This window comes from Neodiprion pinetum, chromosome 5, assembly GCF_021155775.2.
Source record: "Neodiprion pinetum isolate iyNeoPine1 chromosome 5, iyNeoPine1.2, whole genome shotgun sequence".
NCBI lineage: Eukaryota > Metazoa > Arthropoda > Insecta > Hymenoptera > Diprionidae > Neodiprion > Neodiprion pinetum.
Window position 1 is genome coordinate 30,928,786 of NC_060236.1, and position 17,256 is coordinate 30,946,041.

The 17,256-nt window shown below is 43.0% G+C and overlaps 1 protein-coding gene across 1 annotated transcript; it reads right to left on the reverse strand.

Annotated features, from left to right (window-relative positions):
- Window positions 1–576: 576 nt before the first annotated feature.
- On the reverse strand, window positions 577–16,018 carry Ptr (patched domain-containing protein). Its single transcript, XM_046626556.2, has 9 exons — window positions 15,357–16,018; window positions 8,170–8,446; window positions 7,881–8,091; window positions 7,438–7,623; window positions 7,005–7,348; window positions 5,650–5,850; window positions 5,428–5,559; window positions 3,227–3,540; window positions 577–2,715 (listed from the first exon to the last, which is right to left on the reverse strand). The coding sequence occupies exons 2-9, from the start codon at window positions 8,444–8,446 to the stop codon at window positions 1,252–1,254; spliced, it is 3,129 nt and encodes a 1,042-aa protein (XP_046482512.1). The 5' UTR covers window positions 15,357–16,018; the 3' UTR covers window positions 577–1,251.
- Window positions 16,019–17,256: the final 1,238 nt, after the last annotated feature.

A 17,256-nucleotide genomic window follows, 5' to 3' on the forward strand; every position in this document is an offset into this window, starting at 1 on the left:
TCGTCAAAATCACGACAATATCGGGCGTCGGATTGCAGCTCACAATTCACTTTTTACAGTGTTTGAACTAATGCTGTGCCAAATTCTGCACACCCAAGTAAGAAGGATAGAGTCTCATTCCATCAACAGGGATTGTCTGTATTCTGTGTTGTTACTACTGAAAACTTTCAACCATCGCAAGTTGACTCAACGTTCTTGTGATATTATCGACTGGGAATTCGTACTTTCAGCCGACTGTGCAGAGAGCTGCAAGTATACTATTGTGCAAATTTATTATCAGCCAGTTGCAGTAGTTCCAGATATTATCCTGAGTTATTCTCCTCTTTGTCGACTGTAGACTTGAACCATTTAACCGAGGGCTGAAAAATCCAACTGGATACCAACTGGAGTTTGAAATACGGATTATCGCATTATTGTCAGCTAGAGTTGTGACTGTTTGTTGGGAAGCGTAAGTGGAAATGCCCAATTAAATGTTTGCAGCCTTTTGTGATCGATCAGACTTGAACCTTACGATCGCTGCAATGCTATAGGAGAAAACTGGAAAAAGGTAAAGGGGGAAATTACACTACTACAATATTTGAACTATTTTGTTTATTTTCCAACGGCAGCATATCACCCAAAAGTGTTATTATCTCCCTTTGGACATTCACGTCGTTGAATAATCATACACATTCATAAATACACAATCATACTTACTAATCTATGATAACGTAAAATAACGAACAACGTAACTCGTACAATATATAAAAACTCGTACACATTTTATGGTTCTAGGGGCGAGAATACAATTTGATTACTCCCTAAATATATATACATATATTCTTGGAGGTAATTGTTCGATTGGACGATACTGACTTCAGGCACTATTAGACGATAAATGTATAATATTCTTAAAGTAATATAATTGTCGTTGATAAACAAACATGGTCTCATGAAAGGCACGATATATGTGTAAACGTCGTGCCACGGTGAAAAGGATTTCTACGAAGACAATTATCTGTCACGCGTGGCACAGAGGACAGATACGTTAACCTAATTATCTCGTAAAGATGATGCAGTTTTTTTGATTCACGTTGAGCGGAAGCCTACACGTATCTGAGAATCAAGAAGACTCGATCAGCCCGACGCGTTCCCATATCCGGTACAAACGGAGAAGTCTACGAGCAGGGGCGTCGTTTGTCTGCAGAACAAACGAACCCCGGTATAACCGACAAAGGCGACACCTTTCCTAGTTCACACAATGCGTCGGTGTCAAGGGTAGCGAGGATCCGGCTGATACCTGGTCGGTGGATATTGGAGGTTATGGTGAGAGTGGGACCTGCTACGTCTGTATTCCCGGCGCGACGGGAAGTCTGGTCCAGGATTCGAACGTCCGAAGTAAAGATTTTCGCCGAGGCTGACTCTGAGAGGGCGATCCAGCGTGGCTCCGGGGTAATCGGGTGGCGGAGCCGGAGTCGCTGGAGCCGGCTGAAGGTTCGTCAGACCGTTCGGCACGCCGACGGACCGTCGCCATCCGAGGTACCGACGCTGGACGTCGGCGTCAGGTGCCTCCGTCTGCTGCTGCTGCTGTTGGCGCCTTCGGCTTTGGGACGAACCGCTCTCGGTGGAATTACTGTCCTCGCTGGTTCCCAGGCCAGGATCTCGGTCTTCCAAAGCTGTGAGACTCGTCACTGGACTCCCGCCTTGGCCTGGTTTTTTGGGTCCCGGCGGGTAAAGGAGAGACGGATGGGGAATGACGAAGACGCGATGGGGCTTTCCCTCAGGGTCCAGGGCGGCCTCTTTGCCTTCTGGCTCGTGGGAGGAACAAGATCCAGGTCCGAATATGGAGAGAAGAACTGGCAGGAGAAAAAGACCGTGCATAGCGCCAATGAATATCACCAGGAAGACCATTTTGAAGAAGACCAGGAAGATATAGGTGTTGGCGAGGAGGAGAGCCCCCAGACCCAGGATCGTCGACGCGGCACCCTGGACTATTGGTAGGCCCAGGCTATAGAGACACTCTTTGACACGGTCGTCCGGATGCTTCTTCTTCGAGCTCATGTACGCGTAGCATATGTGGGCCGTGAAGTCGACGCTAAATCCGATGCACATTATCAAGTTTATCATCGATATACTGTCCAGGTTCACACCCCACAATGCCATGTAACCGCCAACCCCTAGCTCTATGGACACGATGCAAAAGGCCACCCACAAACAGCACAAAGCGTTAGGTATGAAGATGAACGAGATCAGCATCATTATCAGCGCTCCGTATACCATGCACTGAATACTCGTAGGTCGAACGAGTTCAAACTGATCGAAGAACACGAAGTAAGGATGGAAGACACTCGCGTTGAGGGGAGACTCATTGCAGATACGTCGGAGCTCCTTGACCATCGCCTTTTCCTCGTTTGTGCCGCTTATGTTCACAGCTTGGATCAGGAATCTGCTGGCCAGAATCTTCTGTCCCGTTTCGTCGAATTTTACGTCAAGTGAAAACGGATTTGCTGGGAAGAGCCATATGTCCTTTAATGCCTTTATGAAACTAGCCTCTGTGTCAATGGTCACGTTAAGGTAGTCCTGGTTACGGGTCACGTAGCTCAGGAAACTTCGAATCCAACTTTCCGTATAAATCGGGCTACTGATGTAAGAGGAGGCCTCCAGAGCTCTAGTCAGGTTCTCAAACTGCTGCTGGACGACAGGGTCGCTGTAGTTCTCCTGGCCACTTACGATTACCTGAGAGCAGAAGACAAATGGGATTAGTGCATGGCTGGTTTAGAGAATTTTTTGCCATCTAAGTCATAGAGTTCTTGATGACAATTTACTGAACTACGTAATTACTGCTTGACACGGGATTAAAAATCGCTGTTACAAAAATAAAGAATTGACCATGTGACGCAAGACAAGGCGGAATACATCGTCCGGTTATTGTACACGGTGCGTGCCTCAGCTGCAGTTCCCTTCGAATTGACGTAACTTGTTTACAATTTTATTCAACGTCCGATCACGGGAGAAAGTGCGTACGTGACTTAGCAGCATTATTGTTCATTGTTAAGTTGCAATTTTCATTATAAGTTAAAAGTAAGTTATTCGTTCGGCACAACAAGAATTCTTACAGTTATTGCGTAAAGGTTGATATATAGTCAGACATCATTTTCAAACGGTTTATGTAAATACTGATATTTTTAGGAACTGAGGATCGCTCAGGAATAAGACTGGTTGAATGAGAATCTGAGCCCTGACTGACCTGAATCCTGTACGGAAATTCTCGAAAGTAAAAGTCCTCTTTATCGTAAAATGCGACAGAATATGAATCCTCCTTGGAGAGCTTCCGTCTGTCCAGGCCTTCTTCGAGAGTTGTGAGGCCGTAAAGTGCTCCACACAAGTAGAGTGTGAAGATAACGATGACGAGAGCTTTGACAAAACGGTTGTTCAAGACTACAGCGAGGTAATCGCGGAACCAAACCATACATCCATGCTCCGGATTGTCTAAGGGGTTGTCGGGGTCAGCAGGGTCCACTCCCCCAGTACACAATATCCGGTATAACCAAGAACGGTGAGCTGAAAATGCGTAACAATTGCGTTGTTGATTGAGGCCGTTATGATAATTTCATAATTTTTCGTAATTAATCATGTAAAAAAAAACAGCATATTGAAAAAAGAAGATTTCTACGTTTAGTTAGTAATTTGAGGTGCACCTCATTGTTTTGATGAGCAACTACCGCCTCAATCTCAATCTTATTTTCCGCATCTATACTTCAATCTTCGGTGTTTATCACATACATAAAGTGTTTCTATCTTATGCGCAAGCACGTTCTCTGCCCATACGCGGAGGTTCGGTAACCACGAAGTCCCATTCGTATGATTGTTTATATATTTGTTTGTTTGGCTACTCGGTATTTCCCGGTAAAATTTTTACGTCCTAGTACATAACGGGCACAATCATTTATAGAATGCACATTCATTTGTGTCTATGTATTTAAGCAGTATAAGGCGTAGTCAACGGACAATGCGATTCAACCTGTCATCAGCCTAATGTATTTTCACGCTTTCCAAAGAATCGTACAGTCATATTGTTCGTCGCGTATGAGCGATGATTAACGACAAAACGATCTTCTATTATTCCCATGGTGCGAAGTCGTCGTTGCCGTCAATTGTTTCGGCTGACGCATTTATACGGCTGACATTGACCTCACCATAATCGGAAATACGTGAATGTAATTTAGTGATTAATTGTTGGTATCATGTGTAATTACTATGCGTTCGCACAACCGAATCAATTGCGCCTTTATGTTCTACCGGGTATATAATCAAAGCGCGCTTAACGTTAAATTACTGGGCGATGAGAAACGACGCCGAGCCTATGATACACGATTTGCCAATTTTAGTCATCGTGTGTGAAAATGCAAATTTGTTCAGATAAAAATCGGGTGGGCAGCACAATTATTTGCAACCTGCAAGCCTGCATGCCGTCGGGCAAACTCTCTGCATTATAGGCGAACCTATAACGCGGACATAAGACATAGAGAAAGTTATAAATTCATTGCGCAATTATATAATTCCGAACGATTTTACGACATTCGACTATAGAGAGGTACAATCAAACGCGTAAGTGTCGGTTTGCGTTATACGGTACCTGTTATAACTACGTTCGCTGCGTCAGCTGTATACATACACGTGTAATCACATGAACCGAATGAAATGCAACGGAAACAAAAACGGGAATTCCGACTTCCTGGTTAACACACCTCTCGGAATAACTTCTTCGACACATTATGAATATCTATAGCGACAATTGACAATTATTTGTACTGCGGAGATAACGAATATTCAAAGAAGAAAAAAAAACAGACAAACACATACACGTACAGTGTAACCTACTTTGAAACAATCCGAATTTGTTCACTAATGCGTTAACATGCAGTCGCGATTCATTGAGCAGATACTAATATCTAATGCAAAAAAAAAATAATAATAATAACAACAATAATAATATTAATGGTATAGTAACAAAATAGGTAGTTCTCAGTAAACGGCAACGGCGAAAGCTACTCTTGAGCAATTATGGACTTTGTATACCCGTAAATTTCGTCTTTACGGAGAGCGAGAAGAGACCGCATATGGTAACTTAACGCTGAGTCCCGATCGTTTGTTCCGGAAGTCATCATTTATACTAATATCATTTTTGGATAACGAACAAAGTTATTGATACTCGAGACGCGTCTTTTGCACTCCATTACGTATTCCTACGGCGTTAGTCTGGCCCCGCTCTGTTTGTGCTTGAACGAAAGTAGGTACGCCAGACGGCTCTCTTCATCATTATTCAGGCTTCACCTTGATCTATTAAATGACTATGACGAAACTCTGAACTTCTTACGAAAATCGGAGAACGAGATTGGGGAGAAGGAAATCGATGTATAGAAACCTCTATGGTGGGCAGAAACTTACTCGACTTTGAAACGGGCTGCACCTTGCAGCAGACGACACTGTGAAGATTCTTCTGCTCGCAGTAACCGCTGATGGCTACACATCCGCTGAAGAAGGTCAAGTGGAAGAAGAAGGTGAATATCACCGCGAAACCTGTAAAAATTCATTTCAACGATCACAAATCGTGCAAAATTAATCGACAAACTAATCAGCGATCTGGATCCTTGTTGACTCGTAGTTTACCTGAATAGATGCAGAAGATTTGGACAGAGGGAAACGGTGACATGATACCGATAAAAAAGGATATCATGTCAGTGAGCGAAGTTATCGTTATTGAAACGGCTGCCTCGCTCAGGGTGACCGCCATCCGCTCCGGAACCGGTGCCAGGATGTTGGATCTTCTCCAAGCAGCCAGCACCACAAAAGTGTCATCGATGCCGATACCTGAAAAAAAATTCAACAATTCATTTGGTGAGAGAAGATGAGAATTGAGTCCCAAACATAATCGTCCTCACAAGAATCCCAAAGTTTCTACAATTATGCGGTGCGAATTATAATTGCAAAATACATACCTATATACGCATAGGTATGTTCCTATGAGTTGCTCAACGGTAATCCGACTTTACATCGAGCTACCGTCGTCAGTCGAAAAGATTTCGGTGATTAGAAATGCTCGCTTTCTAAAATTGTGACTACATGTTCGATATGGGAAATCCAGATGTGAAATTCGAAAATCATTTTCCACTTCAGGGTACGGATTTTGCTTGTACACACATCTTAAAGGCCTGCAGAGTCTATACGCTTTCACGTGTATGATACCGCACATGGACACAAATCGCGATTAAAATTCCTAGATTATAATCAAGAATTGTCGTGTTAAAGTCTCATCTAGCTCTGCACTTACTGAAAAACTTTCTATCCTACACTCGCAGATGTAAGGTAGTGTGAGCTGGACACCTAAACCATACCACCGGCTTACGAATGTACTATTTTAGAATTACTATCGATGTAGCGGGTAAAATCTGAAGTATGATGACGGTCGGAGAGTAGAAGTGCAGCACGGCAAAAGGTGCAGAATCGCCGTACCGCCTAAGATCAATCAGTATGAACTCTGAAAGATTACAGGCATCGGCGATGTGTTCTAGGCTGTTACTCAACCGTGGCTATTGCAGCAGTTTCACCATTCCTTCGGAATCGCGTGCATACGGTGCAAACCAGAATTTCGCATGCACACGTTACGTTACGGTATAGCCTGCGTATAATACCTATGTTACCATATCCGGCGATCGTATTACTGTACGAAATATTCTGCCTGCCCGCACGTTGGGAGTTGGTAGGTTACATTAGAGAGACTCTGTTACCGCACAGCCTTGATCGGGTAGTTTAGAGTTCCACTGACGATCGGCGATCGATGATTTGTATTCACCGGTGCAAGTGTTGCCCCGATGACGTCACGAATACGTTTAACCCGCATCAGTTATGCACGCCAATGACGACGCGGTCGGCTTTCCATTTTACTCTGGGTACTCCTTAGCGAGTTTTCTCGGAGAGCGAACGGGGACAGAAACTATGAGACTAGAAAAAATTCGATCAATTACCGATCATGAGGAAAGGCGCGGCGAGGTTGATCCCGATAAACTCGATCCCAAGGTACATGCAGAGACCGAATGCCGAGACGGTTGCCATTGCTGCAGACACGTTGCCCAACAGTCCGAGCCAAGGTTTGCTCCGTACCCAGTCCGCCATCATGCACGTCACCACGGAGAAGATGGCCATAATCGCGAAGGTGCTGGAGAAGTACGGTACCACCGTTCGCGTGTTCGCTTCCAGCTCCAGTTCCAGGGTTCGCGAAGCGAACCTGGCTGTGCTGATGTGCTTGAAGATCCCGTCGTCTTCGGCCTTGCCGATAATATTGAGGAACGCTTCTTCCCAAAGGGCTCCGCTGAAACGAGAGGATCATTGCATCGTTGACATCGCCGTTCTAGTGCTTCGTGAGTGGTCTTCATCTTCCGATCATCGAGTGCTACTTACATGGCGTCTTGGCGCTTGGTGTCAGCGGTAACGAAGTACGCCAGTTGGATCGAAGGAACGGTCTCGATGGTCGAGTCGTCGTTGATGATGCTACCGCCAAAGTAGACAGGGAACGCGTGGGCGTCCCACGTAACCGGATTGAACATTACCGGAAACGTCAGGTTCAACTCTCGGCTCTCCACGTCGCTGAAAATTGGATAATGAGAGAATAAACTTGTGCAGACGTCGCCGCGCAGCCGGCAAACATCTTTTCTCTAAGCTAACGCCGAAACCCCGCTCTCTTGATTACTCGTCAATGATGCAACTTCCGGTGGCGAAGGCGAACATCGCCTCGAATTTATTTTCCACGAATACTATCTCTCAAAGTGTCGAAGGATGGCTCTTACAATTATTACACGACCTCGTTTACATAGATATTTGATCAATTTAAATGGTCAACGTACTCGATAACGTGATGCAGGTTCAAAATGTCGTTCATAAAACACTGATCCAACCATCTTGCGCATATGTTTTCGTACGAGTATGTTTCCCCCTCGTATTCCAGGGTCGCGTTTCTGATTATTCCGTCGAGCAGGAGGAGTTCCTTCCATATAACGGCCCGAAGCATGTTGTCATCCCCATCCTTAGGCACCACAATCACATGTCCGAATCGCCCTGAAACAGGAGTAGAGTTTAAAAAACCTCCTTTGCGGATATTTTTCTTACTAAAGTATACACACGTTTCTAACATACCTGGACGGGTGATACGGCCAACGCTGAATCGGCTAGTGTAATTCACCTTAAAGAAGCTCTCGACGATAACGCGCTCAGATTTTCCGGGTCCATTGATCGGCGAGAAAAGATACTCGGGGTCGATTTCGTAACGAATCTGCTGGTATCCGGTTATGCATATGCCAGCCAGAAGCACGGGGATTATAACGAAATAGCCGGGATGCCGTCCGACGACCAAACCAACGCGGTAAAACGCCCTGTTCAGAAAGTCGTCGACGCAAGTCAGGCCACAAGACATCTGGAATGCAATTCGATCGGTTTTTATTACACCCGAAACTTTGGAGGGATTGATAAAAAAACGGAGAGATGTACACCAAGTTATGGTCACTAAAGTTGATCAATTGATCATGGTGCTGATCTCAGGAGATGATGAGAACAGTATTTCGGGGAGTTCTGAAACGTATCAACTACCTGCAACTATTGGAAACAGTGGGAATGAATTTTTGGAATGTGGATCGATTTTAAAGGAGCGGCCTGCGGCTTACACACGGCTTGTGGTTCATTCATGAGTTGGCCACGGCGAGAGAGAATCTCTCGGAGGAGCGAGGGCGAAGCGTAACCTTGGCCTTCTTTACTGGTACAGCTAACATGAACGACGTTGCATATATAATCCGGGTGACAAGGTATCTTTACAAGCCTCAACGAACGGGTAGTTAAGAATTGAATCCCGAAACGCTGGCGTAACATCTCGGACATAACTCCTCGGCCTGTCACGCATCCGGAGAAGAAAATCAGCGTAAATTATACGAATACCTAAGTTGACGAGCGCGTTTCTACGTCGTGCAGATCACAATGCAAAAATGCAAAAATTTGTCAGAAGAACCTTTACCGCTGTAACAAAGAACATTTGTACTATCCGTGTGACTGATCAATTGTTATTTCAACCACGATTATTTTTTCACGCCTATACACTGTGTACGTCAGCCAGCACCTTCGTACATGCAAATATATTCACGAATGATTTACGCTTATGTACCTACGCATGCGTAATACCATAGCAAATTCGAATGAATACAACGTTACTTTTCCAATCGCTAGGTCGTCTTTTTAAAGCCTGTTTATAATAATCATCTATTGTCATTGATCTCCAGATAGAGTGCAGGGATGTCGAAGAGGTTCAGTAATCGAATACCTCTTTAGCTCTGAGGAAAATCATCCGATCGACAAGTTATATTTTTCTGATGCTATAACGCGGTCAGTACCTGTAATTACAAACATGTCCAGGCATATCGACGGCGATGATTACCGAATCTAGCGCAACCTCGGTGCGAGAACACTCAGTCGGCGTTGTATAATCACGCAATCGACGTGCGATCCTTACCGGTACGTTTTGCACGTGCAGGCGCGTCGCCTATACTGTCACGTAGGTGGTTAATCAAAGTGCTTAACTTATTCAGCTGCCCAATCCACTGTCCCCTACCACCGTATACCCATCATCGTGTTTTTCACTCATCAATTAGCTTCGTCAGAGTTGATATTTTCGCTCTGCCAGGAATTCGAACCATAAAATAACGAGATGAAGCGGAGGAAACGCTCGGTATTTGACGCATCTTGAAAAATTTCACTTCAAATAACCCGATGACTAACTATTTTCTGTTGGGCTAATACCAGTGTGCAACAGCATGAGAAACCTGATTCCAGAAAGTCTGCGAAAAATCTCAATATCAATAGGAAGCGAGTTTACAATCGTATGTACACACTACTAGATCATTTCTGTTCGAGCTCTGACTGAGATCTAGGTACAGCTTGCTGAAAATCGTGCCAAAACGTATATCCTGCTATTTCCTTGTCGTGGACATATTAGAACTCGAAATTAATGGATAAAACATGATTTAAGTGAAACGGAGCAAAAGGAACATTCCTGCCAAGTTTGTAGTTCTACCATGTTTTTTTTTTTTTTTTTTTTTGACATCGTCCGGGGTCATAACGCATAGTCATTCAAAGAGGTCGTACAACTTGTGTAATTATTTTTTATTTCATGCCCAAGCTTGGTCGTCGGATTTCTGAACTTGGAACTATTTCCAGTAACCAGTATTTTGCGTTGTACTGTACCACTAACAATACAGAATCCATTTTGTGACGGTCTATGGGATGAATAATTGGAAAAAAATTAAGAAAAAAATTATGCTAGCGTGACGAACCAACACAGGATAAAATCTCATCGATTACGTGACGCAAACAACACCGCCCTGACAATAGCTGCTCCGAGCGATTGACCTTGCGATTTCACTTGGTCACGAATTACTGCAAATAGCGTGAAATCCCTAGAGCGCTGCAATTAGAAATCAGATCACTCGACAGCCTGCCGTGGGTGGAACCGGATTGCGTAACCGATACCGTTTTTACTTTAACGATCGAATATTCCGTCAAACTTCAACACGTACTTGGGTGGTCTGTGAACGATACTGTGCAGCAATATTCGTGAGATCCACCACCCGCATGCACTCTATTAGGTATATCCTGTCGAAAGGTTGTTCACGCCGGACACGATGCAGTCATTTCCAAGGAAAAGAATTCCTTGGCGTGATTCGGTAGTGTCTTTCACCGGTTCTGTTTGCGTAGCAAATTCAATTTCGTTTTACTATAGTAATGATTCGAGCCTTTCACTTCTCTTATGTGTGTACTGGAAATACTGAAATGATTATATCGTGCCAAACTTGTTACTGCACAGATCCGTGAACTGTTATCATTTCGGATCAACCGAAAGCCAAAGGCCAGTTTTTCACGCAAAAGTGAGGTAAGATCGTAACCGCAGTGATGCAAGTCACGATCAGGCAGGTGCAAGGAACGAGCCTTGAACTGCTCGCGTTATTGACTCTTGTCAGAAATCACCGAATGAACTAAAAATAGCAAACGTGACAGATATAAATGACGGGTAATCATCCAGTCCCATTCGCGTTTTAGCGTTGTTTTTGATGCCTCCTCTCAATCGGTTAGCGCCTCTGATGGAGACCATTACGTTGTTTAGTCGACCCTCCAACACCTGGTGGATATCATTATAAAGGCATTCACAATGCGTCGAATGACTATAGGAGTTTTACGATAGAGCCGAAACGTCCTAACTATAATGCTATTTATATACGGGCTATTCCGCGTCAACCGGATCAGTCATCTCTCAGATATTTTTTTAATTTGGCATGTGGATTGTGTGGGACGAGTTAGATTTTTGTGCCAAAGCGCGAATCTCATAATGCAAAATTCGATTTTTTATTAACAATAACAAATTAGACTCCCATTTTTTTCAAAAATTCATAACTTCGGCAAAAAATTAGATACAATATATTTTTTTTTTTCAAATTACGCGGAAAGCTCCATAGAATTTAAAAAAAAATACGAAATGGTAAAAACAAGTTGTTATCAATTGTTTATTTAACAATTAATTTTTCAAAGATTTTCAAAACAGTGACTGACACGATCAAAAAATTTTTTTAAAATTCTGACATGTTCCTTGAACTGTACTACAACCTGTGAATTAATTCCAGAGGGGTGTTTTTCTTCGTTTTCGAGTAAAAAATCATTAAAGGTGTCGATGCGCATGAAATTGCGGCCCGCCGAGTCTCTACGTAATGGCGGGCGGCCGGTTGCCGTCCACCGCTACACCGCGGTGGCGTCGCAGCGTTATTTTAGAGTCATTTTCACGATGTAGGACATGATTGAAGAATCTGAAAAAAATACTGTACCTTCACAAGGCCTGCTCAAAGCGATAAGTGAAGTTTCAGGAATGTGTTTTTCACCGTTTTTTTATTACAGAGATTCAAAATAACGGTTACACACCATGAGAGTGCACATAAATGATAATAATTACATAACTTGCTACTTATTTTAAAATAAAAACACATTCTTGAAACTTCACTTATCGCTTTGAGCAGGCCTTGTGAAGGTACAGTATTTTTTTCAGATTCTTCAATCATGTCCTACATCGTGAAAATGACTCTAAAATAACGCTGCGACGCCACCGCGGTGTAGCGGTGGACGGCAACCGGCCGCCCGCCATTACGTAGAGACTCGGCGGGCCGCAATTTCATGCGCATCGACACCTTTAATGATTTTTTACTCGAAAACGAAGAAAAACACCCCTCTGGAATTAATTCACAGGTTGTAGTACAGTTCAAGGAACATGTCAGAATTTAAAAAAAATTTTTTGATCGTGTCAGTCACTGTTTTGAAAATCTTTGAAAAATTAATTGTTAAATAAACAATTGATAACAACTTGTTTTTACCATTTCGTATTTTTTTTTAAATTCTATGGAGCTTTCCGCGTAATTTGAAAAAAAAAATATATTGTATCTAATTTTTTGCCGAAGTTATGAATTTTTGAAAAAAATGGGAGTCTAATTTGTTATTGTTAATAAAAAATCGAATTTTGCATTATGAGATTCGCGCTTTGGCACAAAAATCTAACTCGTCCCACACAATCCACATGCCAAATTAAAAAAATATCTGAGAGATGACTGATCCGGTTGACGCGGAATAGCCCATACAATACTTGTTATGACTTTTACAAAACACCTCCACGCATCACTAAGTCTTCCTTGTTAAATGTCAGTGGCATTGAAGACTATTCAGGGGACAACTCTGATGCCTGAAAAATGTTTGGATGAATATTATCGTGAATACCGATTACTTTCAGCAGGCCATGCCGAAGTATGATAGCACGTCTATGACGCTACAGAAGGATCAGCACCCAGTACGAGTCCTGAATCTTTGGCATTTCCTTTAACGATATATTAAGCAACCGTGGAAGACAGTGATTGCCGTAATTCGTTCATTTTCTGGACACTATGAGGAGGAATGACCGGTGACTCGAACCAAACTGTTAAAATGTTACCTACTTTCGATTCATCGTCAGCGTTACTGTACTCGCCCTTCTCCTGCAATCTCTCCGACAGTCACTTTCTTCACTAACGTTAATTTCAACTGTAACCAGAAACGCTTTGAGCGATACGAACGAGTTCCGGAAGGTCTAGATTGGAATCATATTTAGCGGTTCGTTCGCATTACCGTATAATTCCCGAAGGGGGGCATTCAAGGGCCTTGTAAAGCACGATTGTCACCCACGCACAGAAGCTTGGGTCACGGAGGTCAATTGCTTCGAAATTGCAGTAAGTGTAGCATGCAGCTGCACACTTGTCACTTGTCGAGAAGGAAGTTGCGGCGAGACGAACTGTTTAATTTTTCTCAAATTAATAACACCTTCACATATGTATACGTACAACATGTCAAATGGAAAACGACGCGCGTCTTCATTGTTCTCTGGTATTATGATAAATTTTTGACAAATATAAAAGAATTATTACCGAGGATAAAAGAATTAGAACAAGTTTCACACGCGGTAAAATGCTTTAAGAATATTTATTATTTCTACAAACATGCGAGGTATGTGTAATTTCATATTCACCTGTCTTCCCATAACGGTGACATTTCGAAATTTCCTTATAATTGAGGGGGCCGGGAGTGTAAAATTATTGCGGATCTACTCACGTTCATCATCGTGACATTTTTAGTACATACATAACTTCGTTTACGTTAAAAACTACCGAAGTTCATTCCAGGCTCTGGAAAGTTGCTCCGACTGCTACGATATATATAGGTATAAACCAACGCGACGCTGAGAATTTTACCAAAACTTTCACACTTTGTCACCGATTCCCAGAAGAAGAACCAGCAAAGACAGAGAGACCTGAACTTGGAACGGGAAACGACTATGGATGCATCTTCGGAAAATAAAAAAGGAGATAAAATAGACGAAAAGAGAGAGAGAGAGAGAAAGAGAGAGGGGGGGAGGGGGGGAGCAGGGTGAAGGAGCAGCTCAACAGGTATTGCATCGGAGAGCATAACCTGTTGTTGTTCCCGTCTCTATGCGCGGCTTGTGTAGAGGTCCAGAAATGAATCTAGCCCTAGATGAGAATAAGATTTCACAGCGGGGTGGAGACTGACCAAAGGTGGCCTTACCCTGGCTAACATACCTGGATTCACCTCTGCAGGTAAATCTCTAAGTTTATACCTGGAATGCAACTGGTCCCGCAGCTTTGGGAAGGTTCTATTAAGCGTCTACTATGTAGAGCCTAGAGTTTCAAGCTCAACATCCGAATCCCTTGATGGAGAAGAACGATGGCTGTAAAATCTCGCCGGCTTTCAACCATCCACTCACACACGCAACGCTCCAGACGTGCAATGTTGATTATTCGACCAAGGCACCCTTCGTTGACTAGTTTGTTCGATGGAAACAATTAGACTTGCCACATTGCAGCCGTCCAATGCCGTAAGTGTTTTTCAATGCTCAGTTTTGTCGGACGAGTAAGGTTCGTTTGGCAATAGCTAACGATGCTCAGACGGTTGACACTCGTAAAATTGGCTTTCGAAATGATAGAGGAAAGCGCATAACTTGAGTAATTTACAACCCGTCGTGAAGATAGTCAGGATATTGATTAGCCCTTACGTCTGTCATTAGCCACTAACGATCGGAATTTTGCCGAGTTAAATTACCAAGGTATTCCGTCCGCTCAATCTTCGAAGAAATCACGAGCATCCTACTTTCCCCGGAACGCATGCAGAGCTTCGTTCACGTGAGAGAACAAGATTCGAGGGTGGTCAGGATCAAATGGATCAATAAAAACACACGAAATCGATTCCACACACCGCGTGATCCATACGACTCCGGATCTACATATATCCCAGCGACTATTTAATCGGCGATTTATTACTTTCGTAGGAGGCGGGCGCAAACTCTGCAGACTCTCCCGCGAATTCAGCTTTCTAAACGGGAACTTCATCACTGACGCGTATCAGATCGAGAGTTTATCGTATAGACCAAGAAACCGGGTCGCGGACGTTTTGCGAATGCAAACATGCATCCCAAAGATTTTTTACTATATTTACCAGCAACATGGCCTGCAGGGCGGAATGATTTTTCGACCTATCAACACCTAGCAAGAAACAATCCACCTGAGGATCGAGTCTTGCAGTGTGTCGTCTACTCAGTGCGTAACTCTCATCCAGACGTTTCTCTAATTTGAATAAATCGCGTAAAAGACTGTCGCAAACCCGTTGAAGGATCTTCGACTTCGCGACTTTTGCATTCCATTTCCTGACGATGATCAATCTGGTGAGAAAAAAGAGAAACAGTAACATAAAAAATTTGGACCTACCTTGTCAGGTGGTGCTTTATACACAAGCTGTTAAATATTGGCTAGATTTCGCCGTTGATTTCTCTGAGTATACACAGCGATCAGCGTCAACTTTCTACACCGCGATGATGATTTATTCACGATGCTGAGTAAAACTTTATCCCGTGTATCGAGCGACGCACTTATCCCAGCTGATGCAGAGGACAGTTCGAGGCCACGAAATAGCTGGAAACTGATCACCTTCACCCTCGACACGATTCACGGTTTGTCACCTGTCCGTCTTTGGGTCACATGTAGTCATACTGGAATCTTGATCGCGCCGAAAACCCCGGAAGAATATCTTAAGTGAGTCGAAGCGTCACCGACGAACAATATCCGCGTTCCCCACGGTGTGTCCTCAGCTTCGTTCGGCTCGCCGCACAACAACTTCACCAAGACCAAAAGCGGGCACCGTCACTGGCGATTTGGGTCAAAAATTGAAACTTTGAATTTTAGGGTTCGTTTACGGTTTCTTCGATACTCGTTCACCGTTCGTTTTTTGCTTCCGCGATCGCACCACCCTCGCTTCGGTACCAAACCGATGTCCAGGAGCTGTACTGAGCTCGGTGATGTCTGGTCGCGCACTGGCAGCTCTGCTCGGAACTCTGCCTTCGGAATAACCTAGCTGACGATGTATCCCCGTGTCAAAACTCTCTTACCGCTTCCAGTCCGCGTGCCCACACTTTGCCGGCTACTTCATACTCACGGTGGGGAGCCGATGCAAGGAATTGTGGAAAGGGGAGGAACACCCCGCCTCGACGGGTCGCAGTTGGCTTATATTCTCCGTTTCACACCGAGGGAAAGGAAAATTTCGTACGCGGCTCTCAGTGTCGATAAGGACAAGTAACCGCCTGCATCTCCCGTTCTACAGTCCGACATAATTGAACCCATTTACCCAGATTGCTTTTTTTTTTGTCCCCGGATTTTCTTCCTACCGGTTGCAATTGGGAAGCTATAATCAGTTTTAAAAAAAAATTGGGTCAGGTAATATTTTCAGGAATTCTGACAAGGTGCCTGATTGCAAGGTTTTGTTATTACCTACATTTTCATCTGTGACGTGATCATATTTATATAATTTCATTTTTTTTTTTTGTTTCTCACTATTTTATTCACTCTTGTTTGAATGCTTACGAGTATAAAAGTTATTTGCTTGTACAGAGATTTTTTATTTTCATTTCGAACATATCTGTTATTTATTCTGTAGGATCATACCCTCTGATTTCAGCCAGTATAAGATTTCTAAATTCATTTTTCGAATAAAATGATACTGAAATGAATGGAAGATCGAAACTAGGAATAACCAAAAATATCGATTATTTTTCTAACTCGATTAATCGACCGACTCAATTACTTTTATTCACAATCGATTTTTGTTTTTTACTCCCATAAACAATGCAATACAATATCAATTTATGTGGTTAGAGTATCAATTATTATCATTGTCTTACTCACTAAGTAGGTACCTATTTCATGTAATGAGTTAAAAATTAACGAATATTTTCACCTAATATTGAAAAATATTTTGAACGAAACTATAAATCATCAAAAAACTTTTCCGCTATTAAGACTACGTACTGATACTTACGAAATTTGGGTTTCATATGCACCGTTTCAAAAAAATCTATTAATTTTTACCGGTTCAGTCGAGTTGCGATCTATTATTTTTACGGACTCGATTGATCGATGCATCAATTATTTTTAATTTACCAAATGACACTAGTCTCTAAGGAATCAAATTTTCCGAACGCTTATGCCATCCATTATTTAATCGCATCGAAGCACGCCGCAATTTTCGTCCAAACATAATTTTCAACAGGTGAGTAAAATTCGGGATGAAAAATCTGCGGCATGAAGTCTGTATAGTGAGAGGATGCGTAAAAAA

Bases quoted from the DNA above. Each gene is read 5' to 3' on its own strand.
- Ptr (XM_046626556.2), bottom strand. From the start codon at position 8,446: ATGTCTTGTGGCCTGACTTGCGTCGACGACTTTCTGAACAGGGCGTTT. The intron at 5,560-5,649 runs GTAAACTACGAG...GAATTTTTACAG, and splicing joins AATCTTCTGCATCTATTCAG to GTTTCGCGGTGATATTCACC. The intron at 2,716-3,226 runs GTCAGTCAGGGC...TTCTGCTCTCAG, and splicing joins AATTTCCGTACAGGATTCAG to GTAATCGTAAGTGGCCAGGA.